Raw genomic sequence first — 24,589 nt, 5'->3', positions numbered from 1 at the left:
CTGTCCCAATGCCCATTCATCATGGAATCAGTTTCAACTGGAGGTCCCAAACTGGAATCAACAGTCGCTTCATGCATATCCCTTTACTGAGTCCCCCCCATGGGAAATGAGTCCTCCAAGCTGTCAAGTAGAACTTATCTCTATTAGTAAAGATTTGATTCCTAATTATGAGATCCAGACTATTTTGGCTGAACACATCTCAAAGGCTTACCCCAACTATAGAAAAATATATACTGATGGATCCGTCCAGAGGGAAAGAGCTGGAGCAGGAGCATGTATCCCATCCCTGAATTTGAATATTTATTCTCCTCTCCCATTGGGATCTTCTATCCTGTCTGCTGAATTATGTGCCATCCGCCTGGCCTTGGATGCTCTTATAAATTATAACATTGAATCTGAAAATATACTCTGTCTCTCTGACTCTAAATCAGCATTATTACTGATCCAAAATATTAATAGAATTGCTAATGACTAAGATTTATATAATATTAGAAGACAACTTCTTAATCTTAAGATCAAGGAAAATGAAGTTTATTTTCAACATGTTCCTAGTCATAAAGGTATAAAATATAATGATATGGCTGATTCTCTAGCAGCAAAGGCTTCCATGTTATCTCCTAGTCCTTCCTCTGACCTCAATTCACGAGATATTATCAGGCAAAGATCCAAAGTTAATCACAGTACATTAATGTTATCTCCATTTCATACAAGATTAAATACAGTGCTATATTACCGACTGAAATCAGGTGCCCTACTTCTAAATAGCTTGTTATTTAATTGGAAGCTACATCATTCCCCTTTATGCCGAATCTGCTTTTCAACAGAGGAAACAATCCAGCATATTTTATTTGATTGCCAGGCTCAGAGTGAGGAGACTGTTGCTCTTAAGCGTTTCTGCTCCTTGGCTAAGATTCCAAATACTTATACAGCTATCCTGGATTCTAACCTGCCATGGGAAATTGATTGTAAGATATTTAAGGCAGCAATTGATACCTTAAAGAAGAGAAATATTGTTTAATAAGGATTAAAGCTTGAAGAAGTCAATTTTTAATGGGACGCAATTTATCCATAGTTTTTGATTGTGCAGAAGAGAGCGGGAATGAGTAGGAAGAGCTGTATTGGTACCGGCCGGCCTAGTGCCTTAAACTGCTGGGGACAGGTAGCTCAGGTACTCGCACTTCCCACAATCAATAACAGTTTATTATTGTTCATAATCGTATATATCCATTGTTCGCAGACTGGAGCAGAATAGCGCTTCCAGTAGCTAGTTTTTCTGAAGAAGAAGTCAAAGAGGTGAAAGGACTTGTTGTTAGTCCATATACCTCCCTACAATTTTTGGAACTGGAACTGGAGGTCCCCCACTCTGAACTACTAAACCAGCTCAAAATCTTCAACTTGGCACCCTCCATTACCATATATACCTCCTATACCTCTGTATAGAGGATTTCCTCAAAAGCCAATCCCAGCAAACAAGAATCAATGGAATTTTCTCTGAGCGAAGTCATGTAGAAAGCAGTGTCATCCAGGGCAGCACCCTCGGGCCCACACTGTTCCTACTTCACATAAACTCTGCCACCACAGGGCTAAAAAGCCCCCACAAAATCTATGCAGACAATACAAAGATCTACCAAACATAAAACAACCAGGATAATGTAGATGCCCTCTGAAGAGACATCAACATTTTCACTTCAAACCTTTCAAATCTTGGCCTCAAACTCAACATCATGAAGTGCAAAGCAATGTGGATTGGAAGACTGAAAGACAGCTGCCCCCCTCATTTAAAAATTCAAGACAAGCTGGGAAAAACACACACTATGCCAGTCCAAGATAAGGAAAAAGACCTTAGCATCATCATTGACGATGGGCTCAAATTTCACCTCCAAACCAATACATCAGCCAATAAAGCTAATGGGGTACTGTCCTTGATCCACCAATCCTTCAAGTACTTCAGCAGCAAAACACTCACCCAGATGTACAAAACTCAAGTCCAGCTGATCATCAAGTACAGAAACATAGCCTGGGGGCCATCTTACATCAGGGACTGCACAGCTATGGAAAGGATTCAATGTAGAGCAACCAGAATGACACCAGGCCTAAAAAGGAAGCCATATGAAGACTGCCTAAAAACTCTTGAGCTTCCAAGTCTGTTGTACAGACGTAAGTGAGGAGACGCCATCCAGATGTTCAAAATGAAAGCCAAAATAGAAAATCTGCCCTTCAGAAAGTTCTTCAGGAAAACAGCCTTAAACTGAACCAGAGGCCACTCAGAAAAGGTGTACAAGCCAGAAGCCAGAAAACGTGCCCATGCAAACTTTTCCTCAGCACAAGCAGTCAACACATGGAACAACCTGTCTAAGCATGCCATCCAAGCACCAAACATCAATAGCTTCAAAAGCAGAGTTGACAAGTCCTAGGAGAAACACAACAACAAATTCAACACATTTACTGAGTGGTCAACATAACTTAAAGATCAACTGACTACAGACCCATCAAGCAAACAGAGGGCATTGAACAGGCAGGGCAACTGCCAGATGGTGCTTCTGATAAAGATTCTGATAAAGATGAATATGGTGAGTAAAGTCTGAATATGAGTAAACCTTAAAACAAATGAACAAGCCAAACTTTTTTTGACAAAAAGTCAAAGTTTAGCATAAAGAGCAGGGGATTGAAAAGGGGCAGCACCCCTCAGATACAAAAAAAATTTGGTTCATTTTGTGTTTTAATGTTGTTCTTAATTTCAGTTAAAAAAAAAAAATCTTCTTATTTCATTTCTGATTGTTTACAAACCATGCTGGGGAATGTACCTCCCTCTCCATGGCAAACATCCCAAACAAAAATCCCTCCCATGTAAAATTTCCCCTGGACAATTTTCTTCTTGCCGAAAATTCTCCTGGAAAATTTTCCTCAGACAATTCTCACTAAAGAATTAATTATTTAACTAAAAAAACTTTTTTTTTTATTTAGTTTCTGATCATTTTTCAAGTCTATGCTGAAAATCCCTCCTCTGTGGGAAGTTTTTCCTGAAAAATTTCCCCCTGCTAATTTCTCAGGAGCATTCTCTCTATACATAAAATTGAGCATCCAAAGAGAAAGTAAGACAGATAAACAGATTTCCAAAAATTCCCCTAAAAGGCCCTCCTTACAAAAATGTATGTATGTTTCTCAATAATAAATACTATATGTAAAGAAAGGACAAACTGCATAACTTACAGTCCTTTCCCCAGGGACTCTGTGTGTGTGGGTGGGAGGGTCATAATATCCCCAGAGGCATAGTCATTGGACCTTTCAACTATGCTGAAACAACTGGTTATCTCACTATTGGGCTGAGTAGACCTTACTTACAGTTTGTTACCATGAACTGTTGGATATTGGTTCTTTTTTGTCTGTCTGTAAGTGTTTTGAAAAATTAAAACTGTTTAAAATACATAGTTTTTAATAAAACCCAAATGATAAAACAGGCTATATGAAGCTTACATCTAAAGGGTGGGGATGGGGGCAGTAGCCAAACTCCTCTTTGTTTTAATTTTTGTTCCTTTTAATTTTTTATTCACTTCAGAATTTATTTATTCATCTATATCAGTATCTGTTATCTTCAGATTTGAAGTGACTATTTATTTTAGTTCATGTTTGTTTTGGGTTTCATTTATTTTTGATAGGAAATTCTGTTTGTTTTTTTTTTTGGGGGGGGGCGGATTATAGAACTTCCTTTCCACTTGTCTTGGGTTTCAATATGGGATCTCTAGTTTTTATTTTTGAGAAATTTCTTTTTCAAAAGAAATCTTTATAGGATGCATCAAAATTTGTTTATATACATTTTTGTAAAGGATCAAAGCATCTTCACTGGCCATAATTTAGCTTATAAATCCACTGCTAAAAGTTTCAGTCCAACAGTTTAGAAACTTTTCAATAAAGCAAAATTCCCCTAGACAAGAATTTTAACCAAAAATTACACTTTAGGATTTTTGGGCCAGGAATGGAGGGGAGAGGGTACAAAAACCAAAAAATCTCTTGATATAATTTAGGCATGAAAGTTTTTACTAGGCTATCAAAAAAAAAACGAGCATGATACCATAAAAGTCTTTTAACTAAAACAACCTTAGAATTTATCATATGTTTTTAAAACATCTCCACTGGGTAAATATTTTGCAGTTCATATAATTGACTCACAAATAAAATGAACATACCACTTGATGCCTTTTTTATGTTCTTTATTAATACATTAATTGCTTCTATTGCAAATTCAAATTTAAGCACTTTTTTACCCAACCTAACCTAACTATAAATAATTTTGGCACTGAGAAAATGTAGTATTATTTTGTCAAAAACAACTGAAAAAACAGTGCTGAGAAGAGCTCAAAATGTGCTTAAATTTGAATTTGCAATAGGAGCAATTATTATATTTGCAAATTACATAAAAAAAGGCATCAAGTGGTATGTTCACTTTATTGATAAGTCAATACATGAACTGTGAAATATTTACCCTCCACTGTACATATTTTAGACTGTAAATACTTTGCTCAAAATTTTATTCTTGCAACTCAACTACCTTCAAAAATAGCAATATAATGATTGCTTCTACCATAAATTCAAATTTAAGCACTTTTTGAGCTCTTAAAAATGAAAAATTTTCAAATAAAGTATGACTTATCACTTGTTTCCACAAAATAATACTATGTTGTCTCAGCACCATCTGTTTCTATTGTTTTCAAGAAAATAATGCTATATTTTCTTAGTGCTAAAATTATTTAAAATAAGGTGAGTTTAGGTTAGGTTAAAAAGTGCTTAAATTTGAATTTATGGCAGAAGCAATTATTATATTTGTAAAGAACATAGAAAAGGCATCAAGTGGTATATTAACTTTATTTGTATGCCAGTTATATGAACTGCTATAATCTTACCCCTCTTAATTTGAGATGAGCATGGTAAATGTTTAGTTTTGTTCTTAGCTATCTAAAGTGCATATTACTACATATAGCCTAGCAAGATTCTGATGATTTCATATTGTTCTTTGTCATTATTAGAGAAGTGCATCCATTTCTGGTTGAACCTCCTCCTCCATGTGGCAAACTAAAAATGCATAAAGTAGGCTTGTTTAAAGGTAACATTACCTTTAGAGCAAAGCGTATTAGTCCATGAGCCCTGTGGATAGTAGGGCATTCTATATTCATTCAGCAAAGAGTAATAAAACTAAAAAGAAAAGCAAGGTTTAGTCATTAAATATAGAATACAGACCTTGCTATGCTGCCCATGGGGCTCATTGACTAATACACTTCACTCTATAGGTAATGTTACCTGTAAGTAAGCCCACTTTACACATTTTAGTAAAATTTTAGTTGATTGACTTCTTGCTATCTCAGAAATGGTTAGGTTAGGAAAATAAAACTTTCAGGGATGGGTCTATAGGCTAAAGCATGTCCCAGGAAGGTATTTTGAAGTACCTACCTCTACTTCTTCCTCCTCTAGAGGGCCCTGACCTTTGGTGACCTTTAAAAATATGTGTGTTGTAAAAGTAAAACCTTCCAAAATAGATCTTCTGCTTAAACAAAATACAATAAAATTATTTTTAGCTTCACAACTTTGCTTAATCCCAATTTATAAAGTTTTAAAGGTATGGAAATACATTTCCTAAATTTTGAAAAAAAAACAACATTGATATGGCTCAGAATTCTATTCAAATAACAGGAATTGCATTTTCAGAACTAAAGGCAGAGAAAAAGTAATGGTAAAATTCTAGTTAATTGACTTCTTGCTATTTCAGAAAGGGTTTAGGTTAGGAAAATGAAACTTTCAGGGATGAATCTAGAGACTAAAGTGTGTCCCAGGAAAGTATTTTGAAGCAACTGCCTCTACTCCTTCTCCCTCTAGATGGCTTTGACCTTTGATGACCTTTAAAATTTGTGTGTTATAAAAGTGAAACCTTGCAAAATAGATCTTCTGCTTAATTGAAGTACAACAAAATTGTTTTCAGCTTCATAACTTTGCTCAATTCCATTTTATAAGGTTTGAAAGATATGCAAATACATTTCCTAAATTTTGAAAAAAAAAACATTGATTTGGCTCAAAATTCTACTCAAATAACAGGAATTGTATTTTCAGAACTAAAGGCAGAGAAAAAGCAACTAGTAACTGAAAATTAAGGTAAAATGTTGTTTTGTCAAAATTTCAATAGGTATAGACCTGTCATGTAGGCAAATTTTAGGGCCCTCTAGAAGGAGAGGGAGTGGAGATGGGTACTTTATAATACCTTCCCAGGACATACTTTAGCCTATAGACCCATCCCTGAAAGTTTCATTTTCCTAACCTAAACCCTTTCTGAGATAGGAAGAAGTCAATTAACTAGAATTTTACCAAAGTAACTTGTAACTGAAAATTGAGGTAAATGTTGTTTTGTCAAAATTTCAATAGGTATAGACCTGTAATGTAGGCAAATTTCAGGGCTCTCTAGAGGGAGGAGTACAGATGGGTACTTTAAATGGCCTACCTTCCTGGGATATATTTTAGTCTGTGGACCCATCACTGAAAGTTTCATTTTCCTAACTTAATCCCTTTCTGAGATAGCAAGAAGTCACTCAAATAGAGTTTTACAAACATTTTAGTTTGCCCCATGGAGGAGGAGGGTCAACCAGAAATGGATGCACTTCTGGAATTATCATTTCTAAGTGCTCTAAACTGGAAACTATGGTGCTTCACAGCATAGTTTATAGTTTGGCACACCTGGAACGAAACTAAACATTTATCAACAGCACAAAAGATGCATTTCGTGGTATGTTTATCCTCTGCATAGCCATAGCCATCCCCAAACAGAAAAATCAAATTTACCTAGAATTTGGTTCAGAATTTAGCATGTGCAAATATTAATATCAACAGTTTCCTGATACAATTTTAAAGGCTGTATGAGGATATTACCTTATTTATATATCCAACAATTTTACCATCCATGACAAAAAATATAAATTTTTAGCTTCTTCTGTTTCTTCTGAAATAGCGCGCTAGGACAGGGCCACTCCTAACTTGTGTTTTCAGGTATCGGGTTTGAAGCGAATTCGACAAAAATAGTTTTCAGGTTCTCCGCGCTTAATCCAGCCAAACTCTAAAGCATTTCTTCTTACGAGTTCCAAGCACGATGGATACGAATATTGCAAAATTGTAATGCACCAGAATAGCATGGTTGAATAGGGGTTCTGAAAAGACCCAGACCCGTATTAAACACGTACTCAAAATACTAAAATGAACAACCCCTGTCAAAGTTTGTTTGGATGGGGGCAACCTGAAAGTGGAGCTGTATTGCCTTTAACAATATTTTCCTTCTTCTACTTCTTCAAGAATGTATTAATAATATGGTTGTGGAAAACTCATGACCCCCCCCCCCCGCCAAAAAACAGACAAACATATAACCATTTTTGATATATTTTAATCGAAACTATAGATAATAGCACATCAATTAAACGAACCTAAAAAAATATCCCTTAAACCTCAAAAGAATTAAATAAGGCAATGAACAAGAAAAAAGAAGCATGGGACGTTGCATGCGAATATTCACCCAGACAGCCATTAGACCAGACATAAACAAATGCGAATCCAAATAAGAAGTCTTGCCAGAAAACTAATCGAGAGCTATATAAGCCAAATGACAATAAATTTTGGACATATGCATTTTAAGAAAATCTGACAGACAGTCTGTCACCCAACTTGTAAAAAATAGTTCCAGAATCTTTAACCCAACACCAGCAGCTAACACACTAAATGAACAGTTTATCTCCGTCTTTACTATTGCTGACCATGCCCCGATTTCAGACTCCCAACAGAATTACTTAATAGAAATTATGTCTTCCATCACTATTAGCATAAGTGATCTAGAGGCTCGACAAAAAAAAGCCCTTATGACCTATGTAGCTCCAGATCATTATCTTACAACACTATTCCAGGAATCCCTTGACACTGGATTTGTCCTACAGGATTCGAAGAATACCTATAAAAAATCCAGACACAAAAGTGTCAATAGGAGCAAAGCAATAAAAGTCAATGGAATCAATAGGGACCTGTTTTGTCAACAGAAAAAAAGCAGGATACCATATAAGCTTTATGGTATGCTACATCACAGAACTCATTGACTAGGAATCCCCATTTGAGATGGCTCTATTAGACCTCATACAAGTACTTGACAAGATATTTCACAGGAAAATGCTTTCCAGAGGACACCATGCTGATGCACATAAATGGACAATACAATTTCTAATTGAGAGAACTCTACGAACATTTTTTAATGTTCGAACTCTACGTAGAACTATTTTGGGATCTTGGGATGGTGGTGAGCAAAATCTCTGTCAGAATCTGCTTATGTAGTGGGCTCAAGGACACAATTATGGTAAAGAAAACGTTTCGCAGCAGATAAATAGTTGCAATAAAGGCTTTGATTCGACCAAAATTAGAATTTGGAACGTCTATTACTACTCCAATCAATAAGAAAAATCAAGTAACTACGGTATCAATCCCATAGCGGGCCATAATTCACACAAAGGGCCTCCACACCATACCCATCCTAAATGTAGAAGCAAAAATTACCATCTCTCATGAAGTGATGTAAGCGAGGTGACGTAATGACAACTTACAAGTGGCTCAGTGACTATAATATTATTCCGAATCTATTCCAGGCTGAACACCAGGCTGCAACTCAATTTCTCCTCTAATTGACTTGTTAACCCATGAAATCCCTTCAGCCAGAAGACAGTCTTGTGTCCAAGTGTTTAAGCTTTAAAATCGTCAGTTGACAAGGATTGTTGCACCAGGCCATAGTTAGCAACTTGGGAATACGCTTGATCAACTGAGTCCCCTTCATCCCTGACCGGTGCCCATAGGATTCGTCCCTATCACTTCAAAGTACTGTTTAATGTAATTCTTACTTGAATTGATATGAAAACACTTTCGTATAGTTTCATCACCAGCTTATGGAGCTTTAAAAAAAGAAAATAATATTTGTAACATGTTACAAAACGCACCCTCGAACATAATTCAATAATTACAACTCCTTATGGAACGTAAAAAATAGCAAAAATAATTGCAATAGGGACAATTAAACGCGGATTTGTTCTCCGTGAGCTTTAATTACTTTTCCCGCATATTTTAAAATTCCGGTACACAGATATATCCTGAGTTTGTTTGGACCGTGGATTTTAGTTGATCATAGTTGAATTACAGTCAATTTCAAGGGTTTTAATTTTCGTAGTTTCAACTACTCTGATCATTTTGCTGCCAATTTTTAAAGCTCTGAAGAAAAGAAGGTTTTTCCTGTGACGTGATTATTCTACTACCACCGGACAGACTGTCAATGAACAGCTTCAATTCTGAAATATTTCCCACGGCGTCAAATACTTCAGTGTCCTACTTTCCACTAGTTATTTGCTGGGTTTCATACTTCTGTAGGACCTTCGTCTGGAGGAGGAAACAAATGACCAACGGAATAGCCCCCTAGGATGACAGATCCGGGTGGGTGTGCGGTGTCGAACAACAAAATTTATCGAGTACTCCTTCCCATAAGTTTCCTGTTTCAGCCACTTTGGCTGCGTGCCTCCAAATTTATCGTGTTACTGCGACAAAAGTTTGCACGAGGAGAGAAAGCTCATTAGAAAAAAGTGAGAGCATAAAATTGTAGTGGATGTTCCGACCACTTTGAAAATTGCCGCTAGCGTTGTAACGAATATATCAAATTTGTTCCGTCAAGTGTCAAGCACCCGGACAAACATACTTTTTCACAGGGAAGACACTTGAGCATGCATTCTTTTTTGCTAAGACTCATTTCAAAAGTATTTATTGAAAACGCACACTTATTTTCTACTAAAAGAAAAGAATGGTACTTAGACACCAGATCATTAAATATAACCTGAAAAATGCAGTTGAATCAACATCATAGGCTCTCATTTCAGCAAGATCTAAGTGGCCAATTCTTCGAATCCACACATAATTTTCTTTTATGTGGACCTCACTACCATACATGACTCACTCAACCCCCGTCGTTATCCTAATTTTCTTTCGAACCTTTAGAACTTACCATACCTTTAGGGTACCAAAACATGAAATAGCTTGGGGTAAAAAACTAGTAAAGAGCGTAAAAGCAAAGAGCGTCATGTCTAATGTTAACCAAAACTCTATAAAACGAAACTTGGTAACAAAAAATATACAAAGAAAATCATCTTTTTTACGGTAATTTCAAATTTATGAAATTAACTAAATTTGGAGGTAAAAATTATGGGCCTCAGAAAGTTGGCATAGTTTAAGAAAAAGGGAACATGCCCTAAAAACGTTGCAATCTTGATGTGAATTCTACTACCATTTTCAGTACATCCAAGAACTGTAATATGGAGGTCCAAATTCATAGATACAAAACACACATTTTGCGTTTCATACGAGGACTTCATATCTAACGGATGCGTATTTATTAGTTGTTTTGTTGTTCCGGAGGTAAGCGGATCGGAGAGCTAATTGTAGAATGTCCGGGGAGTTCTAGGGTCCTTTTAAGTAACAAAGAGAATCGTGAAGTAGGAAAGTTCTAATTTCTGCATTTTTGTGCTGCAAATAAAATGTTTCACCTGATCCAGTTGGATTAGAGCTATTGCAAAGCTACAAAATATCCTCCCAGTTTTAGAAGTACTACTGTCGAATGGCACCCCATTCACCTCTAAACGCATATTTACTTCGTACAAAATGAAGCACGCAATTAATCGTAATTCTATAGTTCCAGTAGAAAATCCAGGTTAAACCCCATAGAACATCGACAAATACAAGTCTACGGCTAGTAGAAGGAAAGGAAAAGACGAACTAAACAAATGATATTTCGCCTGTATAAAACTAGGTGTCTTCAGCGGTATATATAGAAAAAATTAAATAAAAGAGTAAAGAGAAAATCTAAAATTGGAATTATAAATCAAAACTAAAAACAATAAAAGACATAAGAAAGAAACCAATATCTATGTATACAATTAATACTACCGTGATACACAACAGATTATTCATATGCACAATTCGGGGTAACTCTAGTGAACACATTAAAGCAACTGTGCTGCGTCAATTGCTTTTGTTTGTTCACAAGGGTTACCCGTAATTGTGGATATATATACTCTGTGGTGTATAACGGTAGTGTTAATTATATATATTGATATTAGATTGTTTTTATATTTTTTTTTTTATCGTTTTCAGTTTTGTAGATTGTTTTAAATTTTGTCTTTACTCTTTTAATTAGGTTTCTTCGAAATCTAGTGCTGAAGACACCTAGTTTTATACAGGCAAAATATCAGTCGTTTAGCTCGTCTTTTCCTTTTCCTTCTACTAGCTGCATACCCGTTCTTTTTTCTTCACTTTGAGATTTATCTCTTTTTCTTTTGTCATAGATATTCAGTTTAGCCTTAGATTTTTAGTCAAAAGATACGCTCTTATTTGGGCAATATGAATTCTATTCAGTCGACAAAAACGAAAGACAAATTGCACCAGTCCTGCTTTTATATTAAAATTTTAAATAAATGAATAAATAACGATGGGCAGGAAAAATAGAAGTAACAAGAATACTGGAAGTTAAAAGTGCCTTAAAAACGGCACAGGAAGCACAATAAAAAAAAATAAAACAAGAAATGTCGTTTGAAAGAAGAACAGTAACATTTAATTAAAAACGGCAATACAACCAGAAAAAGGTAGCACATATCCTTAAGTGGAATGATAAAATTAAATAGTTTTAATAGTTAGTTGGAATCGTAGTGCAAAATCTGACAATTACAATATAGTGTGATCGTTGCACTACAAACTTTGCGTAAAAACGAGTAACTGTCAAAATCAGTTAGTTAACACAACCGAAAACACAATGAATAATTAAAATTAAAAGAATATTTCACAGAAGTGCGCTACAAGTGCCTATGCAATAGTGGAATGAAATTCTGGCAACTCACTTTTCGTTCACTCTTACTATTTCTAGAGCAGATATTCCATATTTAGTTCTCCAAGCTTTTTTCAAGATATTGGTCGTGAAACAGCAGGCTATTGTGAGTACCTTTATTTCGACAGTTTGCTTTTTTTCAATAGCTTACAACGAACATTACATTTTTCCTCGAAATTTAGGTTTGATTGATTAAAGGTCTACCTAGGTGAAAAATCATTAAAACAGAAAAGATGAGAAATAAAAAAAGGAAGGAAATCCAACTTGTTTTCATTCCAAAAGTAATTGTGGGCCAGTTTGTACTCTATGCTATGGGAATGTGACAGCTAATAGGAGTTGAATTCCTAAATTAAAGATATTGAAGTTCTATCTGTAGAAGATCTGGTACTTACAAGACACCGAAGCTGATATTTCCTAATAAAAACAGAACAAAATCTTAGTTTCAATAGTATTGTAGCCTAATCATTCTTCCAATTTTTGCTTTGATAATGACTTTTTTTTTTGTTTTTTAGCTGCTTGGTTGAAAAATAGGGCCGGCCCTGATCAGGACCAAACAAGGCAATCAAATCACACCTCAAAATCGGGAGGAGGGGCACGCTTTTATGATGAAAATTAACATTCGTAATTTAATACCTTGAAGTCTATTTCCAAACTACTTTTATAATAATTAAAAAAACTTAAGCGAATTGAGTAATATTTTCCAAATTCTGAATGGTTATATGATTGAACAGAGCTGTTTCAGAAATGGTTTTAAACATTTGGTTAGTGCAAGATTCTTAAATGACATTTAACAGCATGAACAGTGTAACATTTACACATTTTCACAAATTAATTGCTAAAAATATAGCCTACCATACACGTAACTTCAAGGAGAAAGGGTCTTGGATCAAACATTCACACCAAGACCAAATATGTGTAGGGACTGCTCTGATGAAAAATATTCTTTATAATGATAAATGGGTTGCAAAATGATATTTATAATATCCTAGGGGATGATTGAACCGCATAACCGTAACGTATACACACTGTTCATCCGATTGCCAAAAAACTCTTAGAAGTTGCTGAGTGCACTCTTGCAAAGGTTTTAGGTATAAATTCCCACCTCCCCCAAAAAGGCTCTCCTAATACTTGTCGCGCAAATGAAATTAGAGATCCTTCAACACAAATAATCGACAGTTTTTCCGGTAAATAGTTTTACATTTTCTCTATATTCAAGTAACGTTTTAGTTCAATGAGTTCCATCATCGAACACAATTTAAAAATTATAAAAAAAATTTCAGTGAACAATTTGTATTTAGTATTCAACACTACTTTTCAAATTAAATTGTTAGATCACACATGTAGAAAATTTTCCTTGGGGGAGGGCATTATCGAGAGGAGTAATTCTACATATTAAAATAAATTTGACTTGTATATTATTTTCCGACTCTTTGCATATGTATCCAAATAAATTAAACAAGTAGGATATACAGATGCAGGGGTGAGCGATACCTTTATTCAGTCTAAGATTAACCATAGTGGAAAGCATGACGTTTGAAAAAAAATCGATGTTTGTGTTCATCGATTCAGTAGATTATCGTGTCTTTTTTTTTTGGACCCCATTCCCCAATCAAGGAGAATTGTCGGAGAGAATTTTCCAGGAGGAGAATGGCCCATGGGAGGAATGTTCCGGGGAACATTTTCAAATACTTTTAAAATTACAAAATGCCATCGTTATTCACACGCTGAAGGATTCTTCTGCGGGGGAGAACTTTTCGACGAAATAAAAGAAAAGAGAAATTTTCCGGGAGGAATTTTTCTTCAATTTTCTTTCTTTCAAGATGGACGTGTAAACTAGTACAAAATAAAAATTAAACCATCTATCTGTTGAGTATTTGAAATTAATATTGTCTGGCTCTCGGCGTACTCGAAAGAACAGTTGAGTCTGCTAATGTCATAGAATTTAGATAGCTTCCCAGAATTGTACGAAATCTTGATATACATAAAAATGTCTTAAAATAGAACTTAATATGAAGAGAAAAACAATACGCAGAGGGTTGGATACAAGAGAGATGAATGATGAGTGTCAGTACATAAGCCTTAGACTGCTGGGACCGTTAGTGGTCGTAAGTCCGTCTAATGTTATGAAGCGCGCATAGTATTATATTACAGTACTAAATCAATTTTAGATATATTCTCAAGCATTAATTCCCGGTTAGAGTTCATCTCACTTCTTCTTCCTCACAGGACCTTGGTAAGTTACGAGAAGGGAAAGCAAAAGAATACATATGTTGCAAGCTAAGTTTTAACAGGCCGGCATTCACGATGAAACAACATCGGAAGTGTCAGTACCTAAGATGTCTTTTTTCTTTTTTTTGGGGGGGGGGATTAAGTTTTGCCGCCTGGCTGGTATTTTTAGCAGCTTATATTTATGTCACGAGTTTGATTTTTTAGTAAATAGTGATGAAATTTGCATTAAAATAGGATCGGAAGCTTACAAGAGTTGGATCTTCAGCTATTTAACTTGCGAAGATATGGATTAAAAATTTCCAGCGTTACTGACATTGTAGTGCATGGAAACTTAATTAAAACAATAAAAATTTCAAAGATAATTAATCTACATTGTTTCGTAGTTAAAGCTGAAATTTCTGTCTCAATGATAATTAATCAGCATTTTTTTTGAAAAGAATTATTTCAGGTCAAAACCGAATCTGCACGAAGTAGGCCTAGGTTAGCTTGGGAAAATCTAGGTAGGTTAAGTAGGCTAGTTGAGTTTAAGCTGGTAGACCTACTAGTGAGGCAGTTCTGTTCCTTATACTTTCCTACATTTCGAAGCACCTGTAAATACAATTACCTATTAAATTCTGGTTGGTTGAACAAAATCGTCAAATGCTAGATTAGGTTTAGTTTTGGAGATTTTCTGTTCAAAATTCGACTAAATCACATGTCTTATCTTTTACCTATAAAAATTCTAACACTAGGGGAAATAAAAATAACACAAATAAAGATTAGCTCCATTACTTTAGTTAGAATCTTTTTCTAAACGAAACTTAGTCTTTGATCATCAGAAGAAGCAGAAAAATTCTACAACTCATGCACAGTGAAAACATTTAAGTAGTATCATTCAGCAATTACACAAATCTGTCGAAAAATTATCTTCCAAATACAAATTCTTGTTATTAATTTTGCTGATGGATAGGCAAAAGCTGTTAAAACTGCAAGTACTAAGACAAGTCTATGCTAGAACAAACTTTGTAAATTGACATTTCAAATTTATGAAAACTTACAAATAGAGACTTGCTTTTAGTGCCGTAAGGTTCTACGGTATAGCCACAGATTATTCATCAGAATATAGTCCTATGAGGAAAACTGACGGTACATAATTCTAACAGCATACTTGACTTTATCTAGATACAGACCTCACTTTCTATTGCTGAGACGACAGAAGAAAAAATAAAGGTAATTACAAAGGCATTTCAACTTTTCAATGTGTTAAACTGCATAGTTTTTGTGAAACTATATCAAAACCTAAAGGTTACAACAGTTTGTACTCTAGACACCAAACAAAAGACTAGGACATAGAAAGAGAAAATACGACAGAGAAACAATAAAAAGAGAAAATGACCATTTGCCATCCCCTCTGAATTAAAATCTATTTCTGTCATTACTACAGTTTCAGAAAGCAGTTACAAATAACTGGCAAATGTAATTCTGATCGATATATTGGATGTCAAGTCTTGCAAACTTATTATTGTGGTCCAGGTGGCTGAGAAAAGGATTTCGAAATGAAACTGAGGATATTCAAAGCATGTGATTTAACCATTGCGACATAAGTTGTTACTAAGGGCTACAAAGAATTTAATGAAAACCCTTGACTGCGATAAAAAAAAACGCAAAAGAAAAGCCTTTCAAATATTATTCATTAAATAATATTAACCTTTCGAACATCTTTGAAAAAAAAGCAATTGACAAGCAAACGGAAACTTTAATAAAATATCAAGAATGTAATTTAATATTAAAGAAAATGACTGATTAATAAAATCCCTTGTAAAATAGAAAAATCTGTAATTTATCCCTCTCGTTGCAAGAGGGCTTCCAATGACCAGCGAAAACTAAATTTATTTCAAACTATTTATACAGATTGAAATGCATTCAAAATGTTATCGAATTTATTAGCTTCAGCTAATTCAGCAGGATGTTTTTTTTAAACCGTTGTCGAAGACCAAATCTAATATACAACAATTTTGACCAAATCTAATTAAGAGTTCTTCATTATGAGTTGTGCAGTCTCACAATGTATATTTTCAAGCAAAATTCATATGATATAGCCCGAAATTTCGAAGGGATTTTAATAAAATTATTTCCCCCAAATAGAGCCCCCTTTGTCTTCTTGCTCCGAAAAAATTTTTATAAAGTTGTGTAAAATTCATTAACAAACATAAAATGATGGTGTTGCCCTTTCATCAACAAGTTTTAAAAACAATTTTGCTCCCTCTTCAAGAGTAGCCGTATAGATGCATACACGACGACCGCGCTACGTGATGATACTACCCATAATTGAAATAATTTAATCCAACATTTATGGGCCAGAAGGATTCGGATTTCAACCAAAATTTACAATCAAGAGATTTCAGCAAAAAGAAAGTTGTAACAGGTATGTTTCTCTGTCATTTTTTCACACCAAACCTAACAATAAATCTATTATCACATAAGATCTGTTTCTCTAATGTTTTCGCAGTACTCAGAATGTCTCGAAGTCACCCGCTTTTCCCGGCCGAAAGGAGACCTTATCCTTTTACCATCCACTGTGATCACCACTTTAGTCATTTCTCGATTCAAACTACCACTTGAGTTATTATTTGGATAGGGCACATAAATTCTCACTTTATCAGATGCTAAGCTATCTGGAGACGAACACAATGAATTTAACGACTTGTCATTATCTATTTTATTTGGAGAGGTTCTTGATGTTACATCGTTGGGAAAGATGCTCAAAATACTACCATTTGAAGATTGACTTCGTACGCCCTCGACAGTAACAGACAACGCAGATATGGCACTGGTGGCATCGACAGAGGACTGCGATAAGCGTTGAGATGGAATCCAACTTCCGTCGTCTACACTTGCATCGTACGAATGATTTGATTCTAAGACAGGAAAACTTTAAATTATTTGTTTACCTAGCTTATGCAATCCTACGTAAGAATTAGATAAAAATCTACGTCTTTAAAAATTACACATTAAAAGCAATTTGAAGCTGCATATTTGTACGTTCTTCACAAAGGTGAAGAACGTACAAATATGAAATTAAACACTAATCCCACTTAAAAACTGTAATTCGATGTTTATCAAATGCTTCAGATTCATTTAATCCACCAAATTTGTTGCCAGTGGCGTCAATCGAAGGAGGGGCCTGTGCCCCTTAGATTTGAAAAAAATACCTCTTTGAGGATATTTTCTTTGAAAATACTTTTTTTTGGTATTTTCAACGTCAAAACTGAAATGACATATTTATCCCCGCTAATTTTCGCGAATTGACATCACTGTATTCCCCATTCATTTGTAAGCTGTTGTATATAATCCACTCTCACACCCAGAATCCCACCATAAACGTTTTAACGTAGCTTAAGCTTACGTAAGCTTAGCCAGTCTCTGAAACGGCTTTAAGGGTCGAGTAAAACTTATTGAAATGTTCAAAATACAAATCGTTCTGAGTAAAGGCAAATGACACTCTAGTCTTTAGAGGGTTGAAGTTTTAATTCCTATTCCCATGGGTGATGGTTTCTGTTCCTTTTAAATTCCTCGGATAATTCTATTTAATTTTGGCTCGATTTAAGTTTTATGTTATCAACAATAACATTTATTTATTTTTAAGTTTGACATGGTTATTAATTTTGATGGACGTTGGTTATAAGTTTAAATTATTATATGCCTTTATTTCGGCTTATTTAAGCTTAAATACCGCTCTTTACTATTCCTCGATTTTTTTTTATCGGAAAACATAAAAATAAATTATCATAAGAACCTTTTTAATCTTCCATACTTAATTAAGCACTATCTAACGTAAACTAGAAATAAAAAATCATGCTTTTCGGTTGTAGTGTGAGAAAAATAAGTTTTGACCGGGAAAAAATTGATACAGAAATGGTTTCTTCGCCCTCTGAACAAGAAAAAGATGCTTAACAACATAACAAAAATCTAAACCTCTAACTCGATGTGACATTGTCTTTTTTTTACGTTTCTTTATTTATTTGCTAAAAAACTGAGAAAAATTAAAAAATGTAAACTGAGTGTTTCACACATCTTTTATGGTCAACTTTTGACTCTGAATTCATTTCTGGTGTTGATTTCGTCACCTGACCAAAATAAAATGATTTATTAGAAAAAAAATTTAAGGAAAATAAAATGTGTGTTTTGAGAAAACTACTACTACCGTCCGTCAGGGTCTATTTGGTAATGTGCATAAATAGGTTCAAAAGTAGAAAACGAGTAAACAGGAGTGATACAACACCACAGCGACCTAGACCTTTTAGAACAAGGTATTTTGTAACTTAAGAGAAAACGCTTTTATCTTATTAACTAAATATATAAAAATTGCACTTCATCTAAATGTAGAAACTAAATTTGTCATCATCACAGTGAACTTTTATTCTTCTTCACTAAGTTCGTCTTGAAACTTAGAATTGCTGCACGAACTCCCTGCACCAGTACGGCAGGCTACGGTACACTCAAGCCATTTTTCTTACAGGTGCACTTTTGACTATCACAACCGTCAATACAACATGAGCATTTGATAATTTTCAGCAGCTGAGACGGAGCGGCAGGGAGATCTGTTTTTATTGGCGCGAAAACTTCGTTATCCTGCAGTTTCCGTCCCAAGCTTGAAGGGTCTACTGGGTTCCCGAGCCAGACTTGACAATAGACTCGTAACGAGTGTTACGTTGCTGCTGCCTGAGTCGGTGGCAGCTCTTGTGGATGCACGGAAGTGATGGCAGTGCTAACTTTTCTGTGAAAGATTAGCTTTCTGGCAGAGTCAACATTTGAAATATCAGGGCAACCGTACAGTACAAACAAGACACGCTCTCCTGCTGCCACTATATCGTCAAGCGAGCGAACTTGTCACAAAATATAGCAGCGCTGTCCCTCTTTTCGAAAACTCTTTTACCGAAAACTTACTTGCCGAAAACTCTTTTCGGTAAGTAGCAATTAAACGGCTCTGCCCTTCCCTATTCCATAAATGTGAGAGGTAGTCTCACAACCTAGCACGGCGTGACAGAACAGCATCAGATGGCTGACATCTGTTCCAAGCTTTTGTTTTATCTCACTAATATCCCAAGCTGAACTGTAACCACCAAACTTGGCTTCGGGTGAGAAATGTAAACGCCTAGAACACGAGTCTGATCGACTGATCAAAAGAACCGAAATGTTAGCATCATCAGCAACCACGATCGTGTCTTTAACACAAGCAACTTCTACTGCTTTTTCTGCAATCAGAACGTTGGCGTTTCCTTCCGAGTGGAAAACTTGCAAACCGATGGCTTCCAATGGTTGCCAATCAGCTTCAGAAAACGTGCTTTGTTCGCTTTGCACAAAAGAAACTCTTCCTTTTTCATGCAGAAGGTCATCTGTTTGGTGAAAAAAAAACCTGGCGACCGACCATTCTTGCTCAATGTAAATGGGTAGCATCTTTGGTTGCTGGAACACCTTCATAGCCATCAAACACAATAATAGCACTAGTATACATTGCTTGTACATTTGGACGTATGAAGCGAAGATAGCTTTAAAGGTTGATCCTACCTTCCACGGAACTCGATGTAGAAGAGAACAACCGTACAAGACGATGCAACGCCCAGATGTGGGTCTTGAGAGTGATTGGGACTCAATCCGACAAGCTTAAAAGATCGCTTTGGTAAGTTCTCGCTTATTTGCTTTTCTCATTAAGCCATCGCTTTCAAAAAGAGAAAGAGGAATTGTGCTAAGTTCGTACTTGAAGTTTTCTTCTCAAAGGCCAGTTCGCTGGGCCACTATTATGAATCACTGGAAAAGGAGCGCCGAATCTATGTGTACTACCACGGATGACCCCGCCTTTTTGGCATTCATTAGCGTCATTTGTTTTTTTCTTTAAGACCTGCTCCTTGAAAGGTTTTTCCCGTCATCTTACTTAGGATCACCTTTCCAGCCACATCAGCCTCGTCAAGAAGAAGTTATGTGGTTGGCAGTGTTTCTAAACTGATCGTCCCCGCTGAACGGGGAAGATTCTCCAAAGTATACAACGAGCTTCTAATAAATATTTAAAATAAGAATTTAAAATAAGAGCTTTGAGACACGATATCCTTCCAAACTTCAAATTTCATTAAGATCCGATCACCCCTTCGTAAGTTAAAAATACCTCATTTTTCTAATTTGTTCAGAATTAACCCCCCTGCAACTCCCCCAAAGAGAGCAGATCCGTCCCGGTTACGTTAATCACGTATCTAGGACTTGTGCTTATTTTTCCCACCAAGTTTCATCCCGATCCCTCCACTTTAAGCATTTTCCAAGATTTTAGGTCCCCCCTTAATTCCCCCCAATGTCACTGGATCCAGTCGGGATTTAAAATAAGAGGTCTGAGGCACGATATCCTTCCAGACTTCAAATTTCATTAAGATCCGATCACTCCTTCGTAAGTTAAAAATACCTCATTTTTTCTATTTTTTCCGAATTAACCGGCCCCCCACTCCTCCCCAGATGGTCAAATCGGGAAAAAGACTATTTCTAATTTAATCTGGTCCAGTCCCTGATATGCCGGCCAAGTTTCATCGTCCTAGCTTGCCTAGAAGTGCCTGAAGTAGCAAAACCGGGACAGACAGACAGACCGACAGAATTTGCGATCGCTATATGTCACTTGGTTAATACCAAGTGCCATAAAAAACTCTCCAAATAAAACACAATTTATTGTTTAATTTTTATCTTATATCTTGTATTTTATTGTTCAAATCCAGTGATTTTACGTCATAATTAGGTACGTTAAGCGAAAAAAATTTTGAGGCATGTCACACCGTATTCATGGTGAGCCAGAAATGATTAAGTTGAAACTTGCCTTCAATGGTACAATTTCTTAGCCTCTTCAGATTCCACTGTAACAGTTTTACCTCGATGTACCAATTCAAGGGTTCGTAAGAGAAGGCGACTGACACGACTAGACTTTCATGACAGGAACGTAAAAAAGATAAAAAAGGCGGGGAAGGGAAGGATGGCTACAAAGTAAAGAAATGCCAGCATAGCCAAATGTATGGAAAATTTGAGAAACTATACGGAAAATCCAAAAAATCAAATTTTCAGATGGGAGCAAGGGCCCTTAGCCCCACTGCCTGTCCCTATTGCACACGCACCTGCCTCCAGACAATTTGAATCATATAAATATATAGGTCTCAAAATTGACTTTCAACTTTCGATATTCATAAGAATCTTCCTTAGAAAGATTACTAACAACATAAAAAATATGAATATTGAATATATAACCTTTTTTCCGAAGCCAATTTGACCAAATTCATCTCAAAATCTTCTTACTCAAAAGCATGAGATGATACAATAAAATGAAAACCAACAATGTACATTTTTACCTCATTTTTTTTCTCGATTATTTGTTATTTGGGCTTAAAACGAAAGGATATAAGAAAGATTTCATGTGATATTACTAAAATCCTTTAGATTCAAGATTAATTTTGTAATGTATCAAAGATATAGGCCAAAGAACATAGAAATGAAAATCAGTAATTTGATCTACGTCTTCCATCTAAAAACACTTTCTGGGCCCAATCAGTAGGTAATTTTTTACAGCCCCTGCGTTTTTAACTAAAAACAACACAACTTAGTTAAGAAGAAATTCAGAAAGACAATAAAATAGAGAAAAAAAAACAGATAAGAAATTTAGAAAAGCAGTGAAACTACGATAATGTACCTCAAAGTTCGAATTCTATCCAAAATTACTTTTCAAGAAATCACATAAACAAGTGAAAAGAGAATTTAATTTTTGACCACTATGGACCTAGACAGCAAGGAAAATTAATGTCGCAAATACTGAACATTAATTTGCGAACATTAATATAATGGCCCAATAGAAAGTCAGATATTAGTTCAATTCAGATAACATTGAACAAGCTTTTATTTGGATGTCATAACGTTTAGAATAAACTTATATTTAAAAGATTTGGAATCTAGCCTCAGTTTACAGGTCCCAACTTTTTAACCTCATATTCATAAACAAGAAAATTCTATTGGTATCAATTTTTAATCTAAAAATTTTCTATTTCGTTTCTTTCTTTATTTTGTGATTCTGCAACGTGTATCGTTACGCATCTTATTGTACCTAAGACGGTCTTTATAAGAGTAATCAAAAAGAAGTCTTACCAATAGAAACCATGGATCCTTTAATGATTTTTCCATTGGTAGAATGATAGTCACTTGTACTGTTCATATCAGCTTTTTCGTACCTCTTCGTCAAAACTTCTTGAGTCAACTGTTCAGCAGTGCTTAGATCCTTTTTTCGCCTACCAATCAGCCTCTCAACGCTCGGTGTCTTGACTAGCCCAAAAGGCTTCTGAGCTGTTTCATTTTCTGGACATGGACCTGGATGATCCAAACCGTATCTTTTCAGTTCCTCCATGCATCGCTTCAGGTTTTCTATAGCTTCATCATCACTAAATTCAAAGTTTTGTCTCAACTTCGATTGGAGGAATTCAAGACAATCGTCCATCCTAAGGTTCATCATTCGCTTCCGGTGCACTTTTAGAATTGTATACGCCATTACGATCAAAATTTTTTCACCTTCATACATGTACAGATCCCAAATACGAAGAGTTAAAGAAAATGGAATCTAAAAAAAATTTCAGTATTCAACTAAGGAAAAAATAAAGTCAAACATGATGAAATAAAAAAAATTATTTAAGAACAAGTGAATATATATATATATATATATATATATATATATATATATATATATATATATATATATATATATATATATATATATATATATATATATATATATATATATATATATATATATATATATATATATATATATATATATACAAAATCAACGAACGAAACGGATAAGACGGTGGTCAGGGGATAGGCGCGCATATGCTGTACTGGAGAGTTTTTTGTGTAGAATCTCAAACTTTAAAGTTATATCAACAACTGAAAATTTGCTAACAAGAATCCAGTTTTTTGTCCAATCTTTTTAAATTACTTTTCTTAAGAAGGGGGAAAAGATCGGAAGCATAAAGGACAGAATGATCACACTAAGCAGAATAAAGTTTGGCCAGCCCACGTCTATTATACCTCCCTCTGTTTGCAAAAATCTTTGCATAGCCAATCAGGATCTTTTTACTTATATCACAAACAGTACGCAGACGCAAGCTCGGAAGATTGCAAGTAATAGAGATACCAAGCCAACGGATACGATCAAAAAGAGGGATAGTGGATTACAGTAAAGGGGAGTAGCAGGAGTACAGTTATAGGGAAAAAAAACTCACGTTTATCTATATTAAGTGAAAGGCCAATATCAGAAAAAGCATCAGAAACTGTAGAGATCATTTGGGAGAGACCCTTTTTGAAACGACTAATCAAAAGCGAGTCGTCAGCATACGCAAGATAAGAAACATCCGCAAGACCAGAAAGGTATGTACCTGAAATCTTAGCCAGCACACTAGAAATACAAATCTTAAAAAGCGTAGGGGACAAACACCACCCTGCCTAACTCCTCCACGTAACCTTATAATAGTGTCTGGTGCAGATCTTAATTGAAGAAAAGAATTTGAATACTAAAACCTAAGAAGCCTTATAACAGAGCGATTGACCCCAGAATTATACAGAGAAAAAAGGAGCTGACTATGGACCACACTATCAAACGCTTTGGGAAGATCCAAAGCACAAATATAAGACCATTTCCCTTGGAAGAATTACCAACCAGTAAAGAAGACAGAATCTTATGCGCATGCTGACAACCCACCCCATGCCGAAAACCGAATTGGTTCTCACCCTCATTAATATTTTAAGTCAGAAAAGGTAGATGGATGTACTCAAAAACTTTGCTAATGTTACAAGAAACAGTAATAGGTTGATAGCAGGAAGAAGCAGTCGGTGACTTTCCCCTTTTTAAAATTTACGAAACAGTACCACACAGAAAACTCTCGGGTACGCTTGAAGTACATAGACACATTTGAAAAAGAAGCTGAAGGTAAGATATAAGGGGATGCAATCAATCGGCATATACATCTTAGAAATACCATCCTTACCTATTGAATCATATTTTAAACTTTTCACAGCATCAATTACGGAGGTTTGGGCACTGTATGGCGTTGCAAAAGGGTTGTACTGAAGAGGGGGATAAGAAGGCGAGTATATACAGAATACACAGAATAGTTATTCACCGAAAAAAATCGAAGAATAATGTTTATACTAAGCTGAAGGTGAAAGGCAGCTACTTGTCATAGTATCATCATTTAACTTTGTCAGAATTGATCACTTTTCACCAATCTTTCCTACTCACAGGAAAATCCATACCGCGGTAACATGCCGCCCTCAGATAACGTTTATATTCGGTTTATATATAGATCAGCCACACACTAAAACTTGGCCAACCAGATTCATTCTATATCTGGAGCCATAGTTTCGCTTTATTTTATTTTATTTTTTATCAACTTTAAA

At 35.4% G+C, this 24,589-nt stretch overlaps 2 protein-coding genes across 2 annotated transcripts in view; both read right to left on the bottom strand.

Moving 5' to 3' along the window:
- The window catches only part of LOC136032063 (tumor susceptibility gene 101 protein-like), a 51,063-nt gene extending 44,041 nt beyond the window's left edge, over nt 1-7,022 (bottom strand). Inside the window, exon 1 of the mRNA XM_065712180.1 lies at nt 6,907-7,022. Within this exon, the coding sequence (XP_065568252.1) occupies nt 6,907-6,939 (33 nt within the window). The 5' untranslated portion in view covers nt 6,940-7,022. The remainder of the gene's footprint in view (nt 1-6,906) is intronic.
- Nucleotides 7,023-11,624: 4,602 nt separating this feature from the next.
- The window catches only part of LOC136032455 (USP6 N-terminal-like protein), a 52,546-nt gene continuing 39,581 nt past the window's right edge, over nt 11,625-24,589 (bottom strand). Inside the window, exons 7-8 of the mRNA XM_065712766.1 lie at nt 22,286-22,751; nt 11,625-17,043 (exon numbers count right to left, since the gene is read on the bottom strand). Coding sequence (XP_065568838.1) covers nt 16,601-17,043; nt 22,286-22,751 — 909 coding nt within the window. The 3' untranslated portion in view covers nt 11,625-16,600. The remainder of the gene's footprint in view (nt 17,044-22,285; nt 22,752-24,589) is intronic.

The sequence above is a fragment of the Artemia franciscana genome, chromosome 10 (assembly GCF_032884065.1).
Source record: "Artemia franciscana chromosome 10, ASM3288406v1, whole genome shotgun sequence".
In the NCBI taxonomy this organism is placed as follows: domain Eukaryota; kingdom Metazoa; phylum Arthropoda; class Branchiopoda; order Anostraca; family Artemiidae; genus Artemia; species Artemia franciscana.
The sequence above is the reverse complement of the archived record's forward strand: the minus strand, read 5'-3'. Positions and strand labels throughout refer to the sequence as shown.